General features: G+C 40.1%; 1 protein-coding gene across 3 annotated transcripts in view; it reads right to left on the reverse strand.

Moving 5' to 3' along the window:
• Positions 1-21,464, reverse strand: part of LOC120515778 (V-type proton ATPase subunit C 1-A) — a 349,765-nt gene that overhangs the window by 261,990 nt on the left and 66,311 nt on the right. For 2 of the 3 annotated variants that reach the window (XM_039737077.1, XM_039737076.1), the window contains exon 2: positions 11,113-11,285. In XM_039737077.1, coding sequence (XP_039593011.1) covers positions 11,113-11,244 — 132 coding nt within the window. In that variant the 5' untranslated portion in view covers positions 11,245-11,285. Of the gene's footprint in view, positions 1-11,112; positions 11,286-11,507; positions 11,530-21,464 lie in introns of those variants that run through there. The other variant, XM_039737078.1, reaches the window with a different exon arrangement.

Genomic DNA, 21,464 nt, shown 5'->3' on the forward strand with positions numbered 1-21,464 from the left:
TCAGTGATAAAGACTAACAAAACAGCACACAGGAGTCGCCTCACTGATGAGCACCTGCAATCCATCCTGAGAATCTCCACAAAACAGAACCTCACACCAAACAGAAACGAACTTGTGGCCAAAAAAAGATGCCAGGCGTCCAGCTCTAAAATGACATATGAGCAAAGACAACTGAATGATTTGATTTGTTATTGCACGTAAGAGCGGGAGTCAACTGTTTTAACAAACAGCGTATTGCACTGATACGAAATAGCTGTGTGTGTATATATGTATGTATATGTATATATATGTTTATATATATGTGTGTGTATATATATATATATATATATATATATATATGACAACAACGCCATCACTCACAACAGTGACAAAACAATTACATTGACAATCAGGTTACGTTATTTTCAAAATGTTTCCTTTTCTTTTCATTGCTTCTTTAACACACTACTACTCCGCTGTGAAGCGCGGGTATTTTGCTAGTGTATATATACATATATATATATATATACATATATATATACATATATATATATATACATATATATACATATATATACATATATACATATATATATATATATATACATACATACATATATACATATATATATATATATATATATATATACATATATATATATATATATATACATATAAAATATATATATTTTCACTGACTGACTGACTCACTCACTGACTCATCACTAATTCTCCAACTTCCCGTGTAGGTAAAAGGCTGAAATTTGGCAGGCTCATTCCTTACAGCTTCCTTACAAAAGTTGGGCAGGTTTCATTTCGAAATTCTACGCGTAATGGTCATAAAAGGAAGGTATTTTTCTACATTAACTGTAATGGAGTTGAACTTGAAAGCCGTGGGGGCGGAGTTACGTGTGACATCATGTAGAAAACCAGGAAGAGCTCCAAAATGCGCTGAAGAAAACATGCATTATATAATTGAGAAGGCAGCGAAACAATAAGCAGTGAGTGAGTGACATATACTACCATATTCATCAGTGCAGCTACTTCGGAAACAAATCAAGGTATAAACCTAAACTTTAAATTAAGTTAATAGACAGGCTGCCGCTGGCATTTTTCATTCCCACGGGTAATGCGGGATACAAGTTTAATGAGAGGACGCAGGATATAAATGAGAGTTTTGATCACTTTGTAACTAAGTTAAAATTGCAGGTGAAGGGGTGTGCTTATGTAAATTCCGAGAGACTGTGTTTGTGAGGGACTGACAGTTAAGGCGGGTGGAGGAGTCACGTCATCATATTCCCTCCCATTTACCTCATTTCGCTCTGAGCTGAGCTCCGCGGCTAACGCCATCTTCCGAAGCAACTTCGTCACACTGCCATCTAAAGTCAAAACTTAAATATATAAAGTCAGCGTCGGAATATATTGTCACGCTTGGGTCACAGATTTGTACAGAGACACAGGAGGTCGTAGAAACACAAAGGATTTTTATTCAAACACTGCAAACACATGAGCTTAAACGTACTCCATGACAAGTCAGAGATGACAGTTCCGCTAGGAGCAGAGAGAGAGAGAGAGAGAGAGCGATAAAAGCAAGCAAACAATCAATTTTCAACTGACAGGCGCTGCACAAGGCTTTTAAGTTAGCGGAGTATCGCGCAAGGTTTGCATTACGCGTTATAGCGCAAGTGAGAAAGTAAGGAGCAATGTGAGGGTAGTCTGTGTTTCAGGGGTTGTGGTTTTCTTCTTAGGGTGCGATCAGCCCTCCAGCTCACACCCTCCCCCTCAGCTTTATTCACATTTACGTGAATCAAGCGACTCTCTGTACCAGGTTCATTTAGTCTTGATAATACGTCTGCGTTGATGTGTTCAGAACCTGGTCGATGTTTTACTGTGAAACGGTAAAAGTTGAAAGCCCAGAAACCATCTCATGAGGCGAGAGTTTGTATCTTTGTCAGTATGACCATTGAAGTGGAGCATGATCAGTTACCAAAGTGAAGTTTCGTCCCCACACGCAATAGCGAAGCTCTCCAGCTCACAATATAAAGTAAGCGCTGGAATATATTAAGTCAAAACTTCAATATATAAAGTCATCGTCAGAATATACAAAGTCAGTGCTGCAATATCCATCAATTTCCCAACCCGTTAAATCCGACCACAAGGTCACGGGGGTCTGCTGGAGCCAATCCCAGCCAACACTGGGTGCAAGGCAGGAACCAATCCTGGGCAGGGCAAATGCATCACTTTCAAAACATTAACCGAACAGTGTTTTTTTAATTTATTTTTCTGAATACGTTTTTGTTAACTTACTTCAGTTCAGAGTCGTTTCAATCAATATATTTTGACTTTGAGTTTATATATTCAGGAATGAGTTTATATACTCAGATGTTGACTATATATAATAAGGAATGACTTTATAAATTCCAGCGCTGACTTGATATATTCAAGTTTTGCATTTATATATTCCAGCGATGACTTTATATATTCAAGTTTTGAAATTTATATATTCCAGCGATGACTTTATATATTCAAGTTTTGACTTGATATATACCGACGCTGACTTTATATATTCAAGTTTTGACTTTATATATTCTGACTTAACTTTATATATTCAGAAAATCAATGTATTTGCCTGTTTCAAGACCCATAGTATATATATATATATATATATATATATATATATATATATATATATATATATATATATATATATATATATATATATATATATATATATATATATAGCAGCACTCATGACAATGACAAAACAATTACGTTGTCAATCATGTTACGTTATTATTAAAATGTTTCCTTTTCTTTTTACTTCTCTGCTAATATACTGCTCAAAAGAATTAAAGGAACACTTTTTAATCAGAGTATAGCATAAAGCCAATGAAACTTATGGGATATTAATCTGGTCAGTTAAGTAGCAGAGGGGGTTGTTTATCAGTTTCAGCTGCTGTGGTGTTAATGAAATTAACAACAGATGCACTAGAGGGGCAACAATGAGATGACCCCCAAAACAGGAATGGTTTAACCGGTGGAGGCCACTGGCATTTTTCCCTCCTCATCTTTTCTGACTATTTCTTCACTAGTTTTGCATTTGGCTACAGTCAATGTCACTACTAGTAGCATGAGGTGATACCTGGACCCTACAGAGGTTGCACAGGTAGTCCAACTTCTCCAGGATGGCACATCAATACGTGTCATTGCCAGAAGGTTTGCTGTGTCTCCCTGCACAGTCTCAAGGGCATGGAGGAGATACTAGGAGACAAGCAGTTACTCTAGGAGAGCTGGAGAGGGCCATAGAAGGTCCATAACCCATCAGCAGGATCAGTATCTGCTCCTTTGGGCAAGGAGGAACAGGATGAGCACTGCCAGAGCCCTACAAAATGACCTCCAGCAGGCCACTGGTGTGAATGTCTCTGACCAAACAACCAGAAAGACTTCATGAGGGTGACCCCAGGGCCCCATGTCCTCTAATGGGCCCTGAGCTCACTGCCCAGCAGCATGCAGCTCGATTGGCATTCGCCACAGAGTACCAGAATTGGCAGATGCACCACTGATGCCCTGTGCTTTTTACAGATGAGGGCAGGTTCACCCTGAGCACGTGACAGAAGTGAAAGGGTCTGGAGAAGCCATGGAGAACATTATACTGCCTGTAACATCATTCAGCATGAGCAGTTTGGTGGTGGGTTAATGATTGTCTGGGGAGGCATATCCATGGAGGGTCACACAGACCGCTACAGGCTTGACAAAGGCACCTTGGCTGCCATTAGGTATCAGGATGAAATCCTTGGACCCATTGTCAGACCCTATGCTGGTACAGTGGCTCATGGTGCACGACAATTCCTGGCCTCATGTGGTGAGAGTATGCGGGCAGTTCCTGGGACATTATGTTTTGGTCCATCCAATGCCACCAGGTTGCACCTCAGACTGTCCAGGAGCTCAGTAATGCCCTGGTCCAGATCTGGGAGGAGATCCCTCACAACACCATCTGTCATCTCATTAGAAGCATGCACCGATGTTGTCAGGCATGTATACAAGAACACAGGGGCCATACAAAGTGCTGCGTAAAATTTTGAGTTGCTGCAATTAAATTTTGGCAAAATGGACTAGCCTGCCACATAATTTTTTCACTCTGATTTTTGGGGCGTCTTTGAATTCAGGGCTCTGTAGGTTGATCATTTTCATTTCCATCAAACGATGTGGCATCCTTTCGTTCCTAACACATTACCCAGTCTATATCAGTATAGATATCCAAGCGGATTTCTTTTTCCCATTGAGATCTGATGTGTTTTCAAAGTGTTCATTTAATTTTTTTGAGCAGGATAGATAGATAGATAGATAGATAGATAGATAGATAGATAGATAGATAGATAGATAGATAGATAGATAGATAGATAGATAGATAGATAGATAGATAGATAGATAGATAGATAGATAGATAGATAGATAGATAGATAGATAGATAGATAGATAGATAGATAGATAGATAGATAGATAGATAGATAGATAGATAGGATATGACAACAACACTCATGTTAATGGCAAAACAATTACATTAACAATCATGTTACGTTATTTTTAAAATTTTTCCTTTTCTTTTTCATAACTTCTTTTATACACTATTTCTCCGCTGCGAAGCGCGAGTATTCTGCTAGTCTATGCTAATAAAAGGCAAAGCCCTAACTGACTCACTGACTCATCACTAATTCTCCAACTTCCCGTGTAGGTAGAAGGCTGAAATTTGGCAGGCTTATTCCTTACAGCTTACTTACATAAGTTAAGCACGTTTTATTTCGAAATTCTACGTGTAACGGTTGATAACGGTTGATAACGGTCGACAATGTCCGCCATGTTGAACTTTCTTATTTATGGCCCCATCTTCACGAAATTTGGTAGGTGGCTTCCCTGCGCTAACCGAAACCGATGTACGTACTTATTTCGATGGTATGACGCCACTGTCGGCCGCCATATTGAACTTTCCAACGTCACTAATTTTCCAACTTCCCGTGTAGGTAGAAGGCTGAAATTTGGGAGGCTCATTCCTTACAGATTACTTACAAAAGTTGGGCCGGTTTCATTTCGAAATTCTACGCGTTATGGTCATAACTGGAACCTATTTTTTCGTCCATATACTATAATATAAGTCTGCTCGATGGCCGTGGGAGGCGGAGTTACGCCTCCCATGTAATTTAGTGCCTGCCCATATAAGGCCGTCTGTCCGCAGCAATCCAATAGAAACACTGCCGCTAAATATTCACGGGTGAAGGACTGTGCTTATGCAGACAAAGATGAGATGGTCAGGGTGGTGTTTGGCACAAACTCAGCGAAACTGCGAGACAAACTTTTAAGTGCCGGGTCTTAGCTAACATTAAATACAGCCAAGGACATCACACGAGATGGCACCAGCACAGCTGTGAACCTTCGATGCATGTACACCGAGCGACTCACGTGAACTGATGCAGTGCACAGACAATAAGCAACAGTTCCAAAGAGTGCTGAACAAAAAACGAATTACACAATTGAGAAGGCAGCAAAAAAATATGAAGCGTCTGACACATACAAGCATATTCATAAGTGCAACTAAGTGCACTAACATAAGTGCGCTAATTTGGGCCAAGCGAGCCTGAGTGGTGCAAGTCGGGATGCGGACAGCTACTGAGCGCGTCGGACTCCCTAGATGGATTGGGGACTACGCCGCCTAGTCCGGAGGTAGGTGCAGGGAAAGCGCCCTACGTGTCGGGCTGTTTTTTATCCTGTTTTTCAGACGCCCGCATCCAGAAAATCCGCGGCGTGTCAGACACCTACCTCATGTCCCTGCAAGATGGCCGCGTTTCCCAGAAAACAAGCCAGGATGCGAGACGTTTAGCAATGCCCCCATATGAGGACAAGAGCCTGGTTACCCGCGGTGGATGCCGGGAAAGTGAAGGACACTCGGAGTCCTCCGGGAAGGTCGTCCGTTCCCCGATGAGTCCGAGCCTCCGGGAAAAGGAGGGGAAGGCGAGCGAAGCAGCGCCAACGAAAATCGCTTCCAACGAGCAGTGGGAGATGTCTGAACGGCCCTCCGTTGCAGTAGGAGGAGAGGAAGACAGTCGGCCAACAACGGCCAGCCGACCCCTGGAGGACTCCAAGACCCAAGAGCCTTTGCGCGACCCAGCTGAACACGTGCCAGGAGGGGACGTGCTCATTGGTTTCCCGGCCGGCAGGTAAGGAAGAGGCAGAAGCAAAATTACAGCCAGCCGTATTAACTAACTTTATGGACTTACAGGGTCTCGAGAAATACCTCAAGCCCCTACACCGTTTCTTCCAGGACTTGAATGAGCTGAAGAAACGAGTGGAAGAGCTGGGAACGACGGCCGAGGCACCGCTGAATGGCCTAATGAAATATCTACGGCGACTGGGTCGAGAAGCTCCGGTGCTGATCGATGCGGGAATAGAGGTAAGTCCGGCTCATATCGTAGAGTATAAAGGGACACAGTGCAAGCTGACGCCGCGGTTAATAAGTAGCGGGTGTCAAAGCACCATGTGCCTGACAATGGAGCGTGAGACGATGACTGATCGGTCGGGGGCCGGAGCAATCTGCCCGGTGCATGCATGTGACAAGGCTTTCCGCAGAGGTGCAGACCTCAAGATCCCGACCGGTCTTCGGTATGGATTGTCTCTGGTGACAGGAGGGCCGGGGTAAGCGCCGACCGCACCGGTGCAGCTTAACAGTGCTGTTCATCGGAGCGGTGCGGTGCTAATGACGCCACCTCCTAGTAAACGTAGGACAATGGGCGTGCAAAGAGGCTCTCTTTTTTCCATAGAGAACCTCAAGCTGAGCACAAGCCCCAGATTAAGCAGGAGATCCCCAAAATAAAACGTGGATCTCCTGACATAACAGAGAGAAGGGCTGAGAGCAGCAAAGCGGACATAAACCCTTCCTTGGCAGAGAAAGGGGCGGAGATGAAGCGGACGGAATTCCTGAGATGTTTCTGGTCTCGCAGAGGGAGACAACCAGGAGGACAACGTCGGTTTTACAACTGCCGTCGGTCGGCCGGGCCATGAGTGGCAGAATTGTTCCCGGAGGACAGGGGAGTGGGGGTACAAAGTTCCCCCAAGTTTCACTGGGATGTATCGACAATGCAGCCAAGGTTCGGCTGACGCGTCCTCCTGGAGGAGGACGTCCCTCGCGGGGCTGGACGCTCCGCCCCAGTTGTCGTCGCTGAGGGTTGTTTGGGGGATTGTGGAGGACTGCCGGCTTTGTGCTCCAGCCCTCACCCCCAGGCCGCCAGGAGGAGCTCTCCCGACAGCAGGATCGTGCCCCGAGTTCCAGCAGGGCCTCATGGACTATGTAGTATTTATTCACAGCCCTGCTGGATACCTTGGGGGCCACCGGGAGGCGCTGTAGGGGGGCTTGTGGGCTCTTGTGTGCCCTATAACCCGGGAGTAAGTCACAGTCACGTGACAGGAAGGAACGACGTGCTCCCGGGTTGAAGAAAAGGACTGTTTACCCTGACCCGGAAGGAATAAGGGACTGTGGTCTGATTCGGCAGGAACACCTCCGGGTCAGGGTGTATAAAAGGACTATGGGCCAGTCCAGACACTGAGCTGAGCTGGGAGGTAGAGGGGCGAAGTGTCTGGGCGAGGAGGAAAGCGAATAGTATTGTTGTGTAATTTATGAGTAGTGTGGAGGGTGCTTTGTGTACAGTATTATTAATTAATAAAAAGTCTGGGACTTTTATCCAGTGTCTAGCGTGGTACCTGAGGGTTCAAGGGAGCACTAGCTCCCCCTACTGTCACAATATAAATATATGACAGCAACACTCATCACTCAGAACAGTGACAAAACAATTACATTGACAATCATGCTGCGTTATTTTCAAAATGTTTCCTTTTCTTTTTCCTTACTTCTTTAACACACTACTACTCCGCTACGAAGCGCGGGTATTTTGCTAGTCCTATATATTTGAGAAAGAAGGGATCAAGTCTTACTACTGTTATGTGAATCTTTAATTTTGATTTTCCATTCTAAGTATGAATTAAATTCAACATTTGTCAGTAATGAATCATCAAGTTAATCACTAACTTGGGTATAGGATTAATGGAAAAAAAAACATAAATCACCATTGTGAATTTCCCCTTGGGATTAATAAAGTATCTACCAACCACTTTAAGCACAACACATGAACAACAGCAATTTGATGTATTATTAAACACAACACTAGTTATAATGAAATGTTAACATCTGGGTATTTCAGCTGCAGGAATGTGACAGATTTAATTTCTGTTTCAATCAAAGTGCCCAATGTAGGGCATCTTTGCCTTTGACATTAGGATGGTACTGCCTCCCACTGACCGTTGTAGGTGCACTAAACAATGCAATGACACACTATAATGGCACCCAACAAATATCGTCTCTAGGAGTTCAAAGGAAAGGATATGAAGGATAGTTTGGATGTATGAAACATATCAGGATGTTTGATTCCGCTTCACTCGTCATGAATAACAACGCAATTCAACATTTATCATCATACACGCACTCAACACAGCCTCCAGCAGCATGCTGGTCTAATGTGAGGGACACATCTGATTCATCAGTAGTGGGATCGTGAGAAGGACGTATCTCATACTGCTGCTTGCGAGGTGAATATTCGGACAGCCTATTGATTGTCTTCATCAGACACCCGGCTGACTGAGTTTGCCATCTTCTGTAGAGATGTAACAGTGGAATTCTCAAGTACCAGGTACTCTTTTGGGTATGAAAAATCACATTAAAAAAAATCAAAAGACTATGTTAGTATAAATGTGTGTTTCTGAGGCCTAAACATAGTCAAGCGAAAAACTCAAAATAAAAGTTTGGTAAATTTCAAGGGGCTGCTTTGACCATGTACATTCATTTGGACCAAATGTTTTAATTTTGTCACATGCTATACCAATTAATGTACCAGTGTGCAAACTCTGAGCCTGCTTGATGGTTTAGTTCTTGAGCTATGGACTTGTGAAACGTAATGAAAAAATGAAGCCAAATAAAATTGACACTCCCGTTTCCTCTGTAAACTGGCTATATCTTGGAAAATATGGAGTTTGCTTTAGATTTTTTGTATGTCTCCTGACTAACATGGGCACACCTGGTAGTTTTTCCATAATAGTCAGAAGTGTGTGGACCATTGGTTGATTTGACATGGAACAACCCATAAGCATTTGTAGTTGGCAATGTATGCTGGCAGCTCAACTCCACGACTGGACAGATAGGACTTTCTGGATGGAAAACAAAGTACCGTAGATTCCGTTATATAAGCCGAGAATTTCGTCCTAGATTTTTGGCTTGGAGTTTGGGGGTCAGTTTATACAACGAGTATTGCTTCAGATTCAAGATTTCGAGCGCAATGCCGGTTTTGCCGATGAATACAGAAGTAAATAATGACGAAGCCACAGAGCCATCTTTCAAATGAAGTAGTAACTTTGCATGCCGGTACTTTAAATTAAATAAAGAATTTATTCAAAAAAGTGTTTTAGTTGTTGATTTTTTTTAAATAAAATATATAAAAAATTTTCAGGAAGTTTAAAATGAAATTTTTTGTTTTGATTTACGACCAACATCTTGCGTTACGAAACGGATGCGGTCACGTGTATCCGTTTGCGCAATTGTAAACAAACAACCGAGAGCGTTAGTAGCGTCAGTCGGAGCCCAGATACATGTGTTTGTGGATGTAATTTCCGTCATTGCAGTGATTTACCTATATATATAATTCATTAAGACCATGCAAGCAAGACACATAATTGCTAAGGAAGGAAGAGAAGGTAAAAGAAAGCGATCGCAATCGAAATGAAGATGAACATTGTGTGGAAATATCTCCTCCCTTCCTGCAGCCCAAAGATGTCAAATTAAATGGTGAGTACAGTATGAAATTGTTTCTAGAATAGAATGCCTTTTATTGTCACTATACGCATCTACAATGAGATTAAAAGCAGCTCCTTCAGTGCAGAAAAAAGTTCTGTATAGGGCTTGCATGGTTGTTTTTTTGCTTTAGCATAACGGCGGATCTGCGGCCCCACTTCTGCTTTCTTTCCCTCCTCCGTCTGTGTCGTCTCCTAGACCCGACAACAATCCACGGAGAGCCCGCTGGTCTCGCTATGTTGTCTGGGATGTTGTGCGTGTGATGAAAAACACTCGAAACAGATGTCTGGCTCTGGACACCGATGTCTATAAGGTTCTGAATGGTGCAGCGGATGTTCGTAGAAACCGATCGTGCACAAACAAGGACAAAAAAAAAAAAAAAAAAGTACAAAACCAACCAAAAAGTGCACTGAAAAGGAGAGCCCTGAGCCGCTGCGACCATGCGTGCCACCATGCTCCTAGCTTAATCGAAGTAGGCTAGGCACTTTTTGGTTAGTACATTAGAAAAATTATTGGTGTTTTGGTAAATTATACACATTATATTATATATCAAAAATGCCGGCAGTCTCAAATTCTCGCCGATAAACATTATAAAATATACCAGAAAAGACACTTTTAAGGAAATTTTAAAAATTTTGCTTGGAGAAGGGGGTCGGCTTAAATACCGGTCATCGGCAAATACATGTAATTTAGTAGGTAGAGAAGGGGTTCGGCTAATATACCAGGTCGGCCTGAATTCCAGGATCTACGGTACATCTATGTTTAAAGGTTACAAATGATTATTAAATTAGACAAAGCCAAGAAAAATACTGCCAAAATAAATATGGTGATATATTTGTTACTTTTTTTTTTTCTTTTTGTAGTTTGGAGAATTCATCCTTTGAGGCAATTCAAACAAATTTCTTTGGGAGAATTCTAAATTATAGGGTAAAATAACACATGAAAAAAATGATTTTGGATTTAAATGAGAAACAAATATATTCACAAGTCCACAATTTAATTAAAACACATTTTAATTTTTAAATGAAAAAGAACAGAAGAAAGGCAACACTAATTATGTATTAAAAATAAAGCAATACAAGCCTTTCAGTTTGGAATTTGAAGCTACACAGAAAACAAAATTCTCTGGAACAAGAATACCTTTTAATGGTGACTGTCAGCCATACTAAATGCTTTACCACAATACACACTAGAGTACAGGAGGCTGGAATTATGTCTTGCGTGATCTGCTGTCTAAAAGAAAAACTCACCTTTAGATCTGGTATATTAAATTTGGTATTGGTGGAAAGGTTGTTATTCCGAGTAGTTGCTGCCATTAACTTGTCCCATGTCTGCTGGCATGTCTTCTCTCCAGGTGCAGAAATCAGCCAGAATTCTGTCATTATAAAGGATAACTACCTTTGACAGTTGAAAGGGTGCAGAACTGTAAAAATAAACCAAATGCAAGGCAGATTACTGGTTATGAATCATTATTAATAATAATGATCTAAATCCGATTCAAAATAGGTTATAACACAAACTAACATACAATATAACAATATTCAAACCTATGACATATGAAAAGCTGACCATAAATCTAAATGAATACTCATATCATCATTTTTTTCCAGTTTAAAGTACTGAAGAGTTTATAAATATTTATCACCTTGCAGTACATGCTCAGTTAATTGTGATACTGCTTTGTGGTCAAATCACCCAGACCTAGTGAGCAGTGAGATGGAAAAGAAGATATCAGGATGGGAACCTAGAATTCAAAGAGTAACGAAAATGAACTTAAATATACAGGACAAAATATCACTAATGCAAATTTATGCACCAACAGAAAACAGCAAAGCAGATGAAAGGATGCATTTTATGGAGATATACAGCGGACCTCAGAAAAAATCCAATCCAGTGCTCAGTTCATAACAGTAATGAGAGACTGGACCACCTACACTACTAACCAGAAAGAGCAGGGTCATGGAATAATGGGGGAACATGGCTTAAAAAGAGGTGAATGACAATGGTGAAGAATACTAGGCTGCTCAGATGCTAATCACAAAAAGACATCTGAAACAGAAGAATTGGATAATAAAAGCACGATAGACTACATTACAAGAAGCATGAGGTAAACAGAGTATTATGTCAAAGCAAGCAGGGGTCAAAGTTATGCACCGAAAACAGATTGGTAATAATGGATTGAATATTTGGAAACCGGTTAAAGATGAACATAAGAAAATACTCAAAAATTAAATTACAATCATTGAAAGAAGCCAACAAAAAATAAGAATGTTGAAATAGATTTAAAGAAAGAGTACTCGAAGTAGTGTAAGAGAAAAAGCAAAATGTTTAAGAAAAAAACTGAGGAAGTTAGGGTAGTATACAAACAAAAGCAAGAAGAGATTGCAAATTCGGAAAAAAGGCTGTGGGAAGAATTTGGTAATAAAATACAGGAAAATGTGGGGGAAAAAAAAAAAAAAAAAGAGTTCTGGAATATAGTCAAAAGAATAAAGGGGAATTGAACACTAAAAATTAAAACCATATAAAACTCAGAAGCAGAGTTGCAGACAGAGGTAGATATGATTCTTAAAGACTAGAGAACTTCCAATGCAAAACAAATGCGAAAAAGAAATACAGTAATGAAGGGAAAAGAACATGAAAATCCATTAAAAGTGAAGGGAATAAATGAAGATGAAACGGAACATCAAGGAAAAATATTGGAAGAAGAAATAACAAATGCCCTAATAAAAACGGCAAAGCACCTGGGACAACAACTAAAATGTTGAAGTATGAAGGAGCAACAGTAGATAAATGGTTCAAGAAAATCTCTGGCAGTCATGGAACATACATACCTGAAGAATGGGAAAGAAATACAAATGTACCAGTACAAAAAGGGAATCCCACCATTGTGGTGACTACAGAGCAATATTTTTATAATCAATAGTATTAAGAAAAAATATATATTCCAAGAATAAAATTACAAGAAGAGCAAGCAGCATACAAACCAGGAAGATCTATTTTCACTACAAAAACAATAAGTGAGGAGTAAAGATTAGGTAAAAATAAAATAGTATGCCAGAAACATTAAAAAAGATTATTATAAGTATTAATCAAAAATGTGTAGCAATGGGCACCCATCAGAGCAATGGAATATAAAAAAGCACATTAAACAGAGAGACAGGCTCAGTCCTAAATTATTTCTGGTTGTATATTTGGATTTTATAATTAACATGGAAAGAAATTAGAAATGCAGGCTTGGGATACTATAGACTAAATTCACTGACCCCAGGTCCTGATATATATAGAAAATATAAAAAAATAATTTCAGTGAGTGAGCAAGAGTTACAAAGGAAATTCATAACATAGAAGAGCAAGCTATAAGCAAAACGTACAATAACAAATGTAGAGAAAAGTAAAGAAATGACAACAACAAGGGAAGAACAAGAAGAGAAACAAGCAAGTGTGGACACGTCAAAAAACAACTACAAAACCTATTAATATATGATTACTTCGGAGTAATAGTGAAGATGGATAGACAGAAGAAATTAGAAACAGAATTAAAGAAATAAAGTGGATTATCAAATAACACCCTAACAGGGAACAACGAATTACGTGTTAAACCTAAAATGCATTCATATAAAACCATATACATGTAACAATATTTATATGCTGCAAATTCTTAGTCAATACTGGATAAACAAAGATAGAAGATAATAGCGGTTCAAGTGAAGTATTTGAGCTGAGAAGTAGGTAAATCTAAAACAGTCAGATAATAAATACAAGAATCTGTAAAGAACTGGAAATGAAACACTCATGGAAACCACAGATTTGTTAAAACATATAAAGAACAAAGTAGAAACTAATTAAACATAAATGAAGGCCAACAACATCAATCTGTTAATTACTTGATGAACTATGGCCAGTTGACAATGGAGATTGAAATTGAACGTCAAAAATAAAGTCACAGTTCTGGAGACCTTGGCCAACTGGCTACTGGGTTTTCTAGAGTGGAGTCTGTACTGGCTTTCCAATCTTCTATGACAATCTTTTCATTCAATGATTCCAAAGGTCCTTTATCTAAGATGACTTTTCCTGTGCTTGCAGTACTATTTCATGTCAAAATGGCTGCTGTGAAAAATGGCCATTAGTAATATGAAACTATGCAATGCCACCTATAAGTAATGATAGAACAGCAATGACTCAGAAACCAAAGACTACATTTTCTGGAGATATTCATAACATTATAAGCTATCTTTGGTAAAAAAAAAATTGAACAATTTTAAAATATAAGTTTTCTCGCTGTTCAATTTTGCATATTATAATCACTTATAACATGGTATTTTTTCATTTTGGGGATGGCATAGTATGTATGCAAAATATAGAGCTGGAAAAGAGCTTTAAAGCAATATGAGAACTACAGTGCATCCGGAAAGTATTCAAAGCGCATCACTTTTTCCACATTTTGTTATGTTACAGTCTTATTCCAAAATGGATTAAATTCATTTTGTTCCTCAGAATTCTACACACAAAAGTTTACTTGAGATCTTTGCAAATTTATTAAAAATAAAAAAAATGAGAAAGCACATGTACATAAGTATTCACAGCCTTTGACATGAAGCTCAAAATTGAGCTCAGGTGCATCCTGTTTCCCCTTATCATCCTTGAGATGTTTCTGCAGCTTAATTGGAGTCCACTTGTGGTAAATTCAGCCGATTGGATAGGATTTGGAAAGGCACACACCTGTCTATATAAGGTTCCACAGTTGACAGTTCATGTCAGAGCACAAACCAAGCATGAAGTCAAAGGAATTGTCTGTAGACCTCTGAGACAGGGTTGTCTTGAGGCACAAATCTGGGGAAGGTTACAGAAAAATTTCTGCTGCTTTGAAGGTCCCAATGAGCACAGTGGCCTCCATCATCCGTAAGTGGAAGTAGTTCAAAACCACAAGCACTCTTCCTAGCTCCCTACTATCACTAGTTCACGGGGCCACCTGTCTAATCTTATTTGTCAACCTGTCCATCACCATTGTAAATAAAGTACTCGGATCTGATCCCTGATATAATCCCACCTCCACGCTGAATGCATCCGTCACTCCTACCACAGACCTCACCACAGTCACACTTTCCTTGTACATAATCCTGTACACCTCTTAAATATTTCTCTGCCACTCCCAACTTCCTCATATAATACCACAACTCCTCTCGAGGCACCCTATCATATGCTTTCTCTAGGTCCACAAAAACTCAATGCAACTGCATTGGTCTTCTCTATGATTCTCCATCAACACCCTATGAGCAAACATCACATCTGTGCTGCTCTTTCTTGGGATGAAACCATACTGCAGCTTACTAATCATCACCTCACTTCTTAACCTAGCTTCCACCTAAGCTGTGGCTCATCAATTTTAACCCCCTTATTCTTATTCTTAAATATCAGCACCAGTACGCTTAATCTCCACTCCTCGGTCATGAGTTCGATCCCGCACGATTCAGTTTTGAGAAGTAAACTGGTCTTATTCTTACTATTTTAGAATAAAAACATACATTTGATTTCAGTGTGTAACAGCCGGTGTAATTTATGATACTTTTAAAGGTTATTATTTTTTTTTATTCACTTTTCATTCTCTCAGTCGTGTTCAGGATCCTTCCCTACCACAAACACCACCAACTGAGAATGCTGTTTTCACATAAAGATGAACTATAGCTCTGCAGCGTACTTGTGACTGCATTCTCGTACCAATGCTTGCGAACTAAAGTGCCTGCGTGCACTTTTCGTGGCATTACACGTCTATTTTTTTGAGCATGCCCGTGTCGCTCAAACACAGGAACATATGTTGGTGTACAAGTATAACAAAAAAAGTGCACTTTTATTCTAGACTACAAGTGAAGAAAAAAATAAATCAAGTTACAGTAGGCGGTTGATACGACAGCTTGTGTGGTGCAATTCTAAGAACTGCTGATTTCCGATCCGTGCTATATAAAATCATCACATTCAAATATTAACAATTCCCACACACCCTTCCTAGATTCACGACATGTGTACTTAGCTCTCTGTGCTAAGGTTCCTATTACAATGAATGAGCACCTGACACTGTACTTTCTTCCCTATATAAATAACATTCGAGTATAGCGCGTCTACAAATAAATTACATTTGAGCTATAGCGCGTCTCCAAATAAATCACATTTGAGTTATAGCGCGTCTTTATGTGAAAACAGCAGTATCAGATTTTTGGTTGTCGTGAAATCGACTGAGAGAATGGAACTGAATTAAAAAAAAAAAGCTAACCTTTACAATTATCATGCATTTACACTTGGCTCTTATAGACTGACTGAAATCAAATGTATGTTTTTATTCTAAAATAGTTCAGTACATGTAATATGTGAAAATGAACAGCGTCAGATCGGGTTTGAATACACGCTGATGCTGTTACAGAAGAAGTCAGCTTATGCAGTGCAGCAGTTTCAAAGCACAGTACATGCAATATTATTTGAAAACGAAGAGCATCAGATCGGGCGCATATTCAAACCCGATCTGACTCTGTTCGTTTTCAAATAATATTGCATTAGTGTGATGATGCTTTTACATATATTGTCTCTTTCATTCATCTTGCGGTTTGTAATCAGTGACCGCGTGTTTTTTCCCCCGATCTTGCCAGTTCGCACATGTTGCTGTATGGTGGTGTTTCTTTTGTACTCCAGGACATGCAGAGGACAGAATAGTACAGAGCAGTAAGTTCAGCGCTATATGCAGTCAGACAGACAGACAGGCAGAGAAGGCACCAGATACATAAATAAACAGGGAAGGCACTGCAAAATAGATATATAAAAAACAACTAAGGGGATAGATATATAGATAGGTAGGAAGGAAATGGAAGGCACTATATGATAGGCAGACAGGGAAGCTCCTATATAATAATAAAATTACTGTTATTACTACATAGATAGACAGGGAGTTCAGGCAGGCAGAACGGCGAAGGTTAAAAATAAATACATTTTCTCTCCAGCGGGGATTCAAACTCGGATCTCTTGAAGTACAGCAAGTCTACTGCGCTCTAAGTGACGAAATCTTACCAGTATGCCATGGAAGCTGTTGTAAAAATTCTTGAACCTTTTATGAAAGTGTTTATTTTCTCTTTGGCTGTCAGGCTTCACACATTTTATAGTTTGTCTACATTTTGTAACAATTATTACTAAAATATGAAAAAGTTTCTGTTATAACATTGTGTTTACACAGATTACTGTAGAAACGGAACACACATGAAATGCATGTGTTCCAAATAATCTATTATTTCCACTCTAAAACTCCACTTCACTCCCAGGTAATCGAGGCATGAGCTCGGAGAAGTTCGTGCACGTTCTGAGTCGGTGGGGGGATGGAATAGCCGGCTGCTTGCAGTTTGTTTTTATCGGCACATTTACAGGACAAAGGAGGCTGGCAGAGAAGTGAGAACGGTTTTAAGAAGCGATTTAAGGTGGGACGGATCTACAAGTTTTTTTGTAGGCTCTGGTAATTCTAGTGTTAAAGAATCTAGTTAAAAACTCCACTGCCATCTCTCCTAAACACCTCCACGCTCCTTAATGTCCAACCTCTCATACAACTCATCATACACCTTTTCTTTAGCCTTCGCCACCTCTCTTTACCTTGTGCCTTATCTCCTTGTACTCTTGTCTACTTTCTGAATCTCTCGGACTATCCCAATTTTTCTTTGTCATCCACTTCTTCTGTATACTCTCCTTGTACTTCCCCATTCCACCAACAGGTTTCCTTTTCCTCCTTCCTCTGTCCAGATGTCACGCCAAGCATATTTCTTGCTGTCACCCTTACTACATCTGCTGTAGTTTTCCAACTGTCTGGTAATTCTTCACTACCACCCAGTGCCTGTCTCACCTTCTCCCTAAATTCAAACTTGCAGTATTCTTTTATCAACTTCCACTATTTGATCCTTGGCTCTCTTCCTCTTCTTGATCTCCAACGTCATCCTACACACCACCATCCTATGCTACTTAACTACACTTTCCCCTGGCACCACTTTGCAGTCTTCAATCTCCTTCAGATTGACTCTTCTGCATAGGATGTAATCTACCTGTGTGCATCTTCCTCCACTCTTGTATGTAACCCTTTGTTCCTCCCTCTTCTTAAAATACATATTCACCACAGCCATGTCCATCCTTTTGACAAAATCCACTATCCTCCGACCTTCATTCCTCTCCTTGACACCATACTTACACATCATCTCCTCGTCTCCTCTGTTCCCTTCACCAACATGTCCATTGAAATCTGCTCCATTCACCACTTTGTCCCTTGAACACACTGTTCATCACTTCATTTAACACACTCCAAAAATCTTCTCTCATCCATTGCACACCCAAATTGTGGGGCATATGCACTAACAACATTCATCATCACACCTCCAATTACCAGCCTCATAATCATTACTCTGTCTGACGCTCTTCTCACCTCCAAAACACTCGACATATTGTTCCTTCAGAATAACCCCTACTCCATTTCTCCTCATATCCACACCGATAGAACAATTTGAATCCACCCCCAATTAATGGTAGATTAATTCTGAATTTTTTTTTTTTAATTGAACTGAAGCCCTGATAATAAATGTATTGGGTACCCAAGTGCAAAGGTTAATTATTTTTATATGCATACTCAGAATTGTGAGAAATATGGATCTAGAAAGTCATTTATATTTTAAACTGGCAAAACACCTGCAGTTCGCAGCGGTGAAGTACTGCCTTAAAATTTTTATTAAGAAGAAAATTAAACCTTTTTAAACTGAGGGAAAATATATCAATAATTATTTGTTAAGGATCTCTTTGTATACCACATTGTGAGTTCGGCCCTCTGGTTGTAATATGACCAAGCTGTGCGCTGAGTTTACTCTTGAGCATGCAACGTACAGTTGGCCATGTGAACAGTAATCTTGTTTCAAATCTCACAGCTTGGATTGCTGCTGTCATAATCGGTTTGAGTTTCATGGTTTGTTTCAATTACGACAGTATTTGTAGGACTTGTGTTGAAGAGATATTCGGCATCTGTCAAGCGTTGTAAGTATACAACCAGTTTCATCGATAACTTCACATCCAGCTTTTGAGAGTGTAAACATTCATAAACATCAAAGTGTCCACTACTGAAATCGTCACCTGTGAATCTAAGATGTTTAAGAGGCATTGGCGGTTGTCGAAAGGTGTCGGTACACTTGAAAGCAACAACCGAACAATTCACCAGCAGCCATCAATTGACATGCAGATGCATAGGTGAAGAGCTTAAGCATTTCACTCTTCTAGTGCTCCTGTGTAGAATAATCTCATCAGTCCACACCTTCAACCTGTCCCAGTCATTCAATACATAAGACACAATGTTCCTCCAGATATCAAGAGTGAGCCTGATATGGCCGTGCAATATGCAACAAAGAGAATGGAAAAGGTAGGTGCCATCTCCGGGCATGGAAACCACTCTGTAAGTGACAGTTCTTTGATCGATGGTGATCACCTCGATAGACATGTTAATGGGGGTACGGTTGGAATGATAAAGGAAAGGAGTACCTGACCAATGTAAAGTAAGTCTAAAATACCTACACAATAACTATAATCGTAATAAATGAACAATAAAACAGCGGAGAAACCGTGGATTAAATAAAAAGGCTGTAGTTATCAGCAGGGAGACGTGAATCCCGTGGTGAAGCAAAGAAGGGAATGTAGAGACTGGAGCGACGGACGGCCTTATATAGGCAGGCAGCCAACAACGTGGGAGGCGTTGGGATGGGGGGCCCAACGCCGCCACAAACGGTGACCGAGCTGCAGGCTATGGGCGATATATATGCGTAAGTAGGATTCAGTTAGCGTTGGGAACCCGCGTACCAAATTTCTTGAAGATGGGCCCATAAGTAACAAAGACCGTTGAAAAGTTCAATATGGCAGCCGACAGTGGCATCATACCCCCGAAATAAGTACCAAATTTCAGCCTTCTACCTACACGGGAAGTTGGAGAATTAGTGACGTTGGAAAGTTCAATATGGCAGCTGACAGTGGCGTCATATCACCGAAATAAGCACGTACATTGGTTTTCGGTTAGCGCAGGGAAGCCGGCTATCAAATTTCGTGAAGATGGGGCCATGAATAAGAAAGTTCAACATGGCGGACGTTGTTGACTGTTACGCGTAGAATTTCGAAATGAAATCTGCTTAACTTTTGTAAGTAAGCTGTAAGGAATAAGCCTGCCAAATTTCAGCCTTCTACCTACATTGGAAGTTGGAAAATTAGTGACGTTGGAAAGTTCAATATTGCGGCCGACAGTGGCGTCATACCATTGAAATAAGTATGTACATCGGTTTCGGTTAACGCAGGGAAGCCGCCTACCAAATTTCGTGAAGATAAGGCCATAAATAAGAAAGTTCAACAGGGCGGACGTTGCCGACCGGTATGACCGTTGCGTGTAGAATTTCAAAATGAAACCTGCTTAACTTTTGTAAGTAAGCTGTAAGGAATAACCCTGCCAATATTCAGCCTCCAACCTACACGAGAAGTTGGAGAATTAGTGACGAATTAGTGAGTCAGTCAGTGAGTGAGTGAGTGAGTCAGTGAGGGCTTTGCCTTTTATTAGTATAGATAATATATTACGTAAGGAATTACTTAGCACTGTTCAAATAAACAAACATTTTCTTTATACAGCCCATATGGTGACCAAGAAATTATCAGATGCACAAAATCGTAAAAGACGACAGGAAAAAACTTGAGATCCAAAAGCTATCCAGTTTTTATAAAGTAGTAGGACCTCCAATCTGGATGATAAATAAAAGACAAGGGATAAGACAGGTATGGTGACAGAGTAATCAGCAGGATATGAAGATGTCCCAGTAGTGGATTGTGATGATATTAATAAATATAAAACTGACTATAAAAAATGATGCAGTTGAAAAATTCAAAATGTTGAACTCTAACTCTCACTTAGTAATCGCTGAAGAACCACATTTAACCAAAAACTGATGACACAGGCACTCAAACTCCACTTCACTCCCAGATAATGAATCAAGGCATGAGCTGGGAGAAGTTTGTGCACGTTCTACGTCAGTGGGGGGGATGGAATAGCCGGCTGCTTGCAGATTCTCTTTATCAGCACATTTACATGACAAAGGACGCTGGTGGTGAGGTGCAAACGATTTTAAGGTGGGCCGGATCTACAAATTTTTTTCGTAGACTCTGGTAATTCTAGTGTTAAACTCAAGTTTAATTTTTTTAAAGACACATGCAATGTAGTTTTTCTAATTAATGTATTATAGAAAAATGACAAAGGGTGAAACACTTTTATGATATTGGTTAGTGTACTCTAAATGTTTAGATGCAGTATTTTGTTTCCATTGAAAGATACTTGATTCTTCGAGATACAGTACGCAGGTGCATGAGCCAATGGTGTCCTGGATAATGATGGACTATCTGCCGAGCACACCACGGTTTGAGAGACTCAAGGACTATGTTTCTGATACAGATGTGAGCAACACTGGAGCACCACAAAAAACAGTTGCGTCTCCTTTTCTCTTCACCCTGTACACCTCCGAATACAAATATAACTCCAGGTCATGTCACTTACAGACATTCTCAGATGATTCTACACTTA

Source organism: Polypterus senegalus, chromosome 15 (assembly GCF_016835505.1).
Source record: "Polypterus senegalus isolate Bchr_013 chromosome 15, ASM1683550v1, whole genome shotgun sequence".
NCBI lineage: Eukaryota > Metazoa > Chordata > Cladistia > Polypteriformes > Polypteridae > Polypterus > Polypterus senegalus.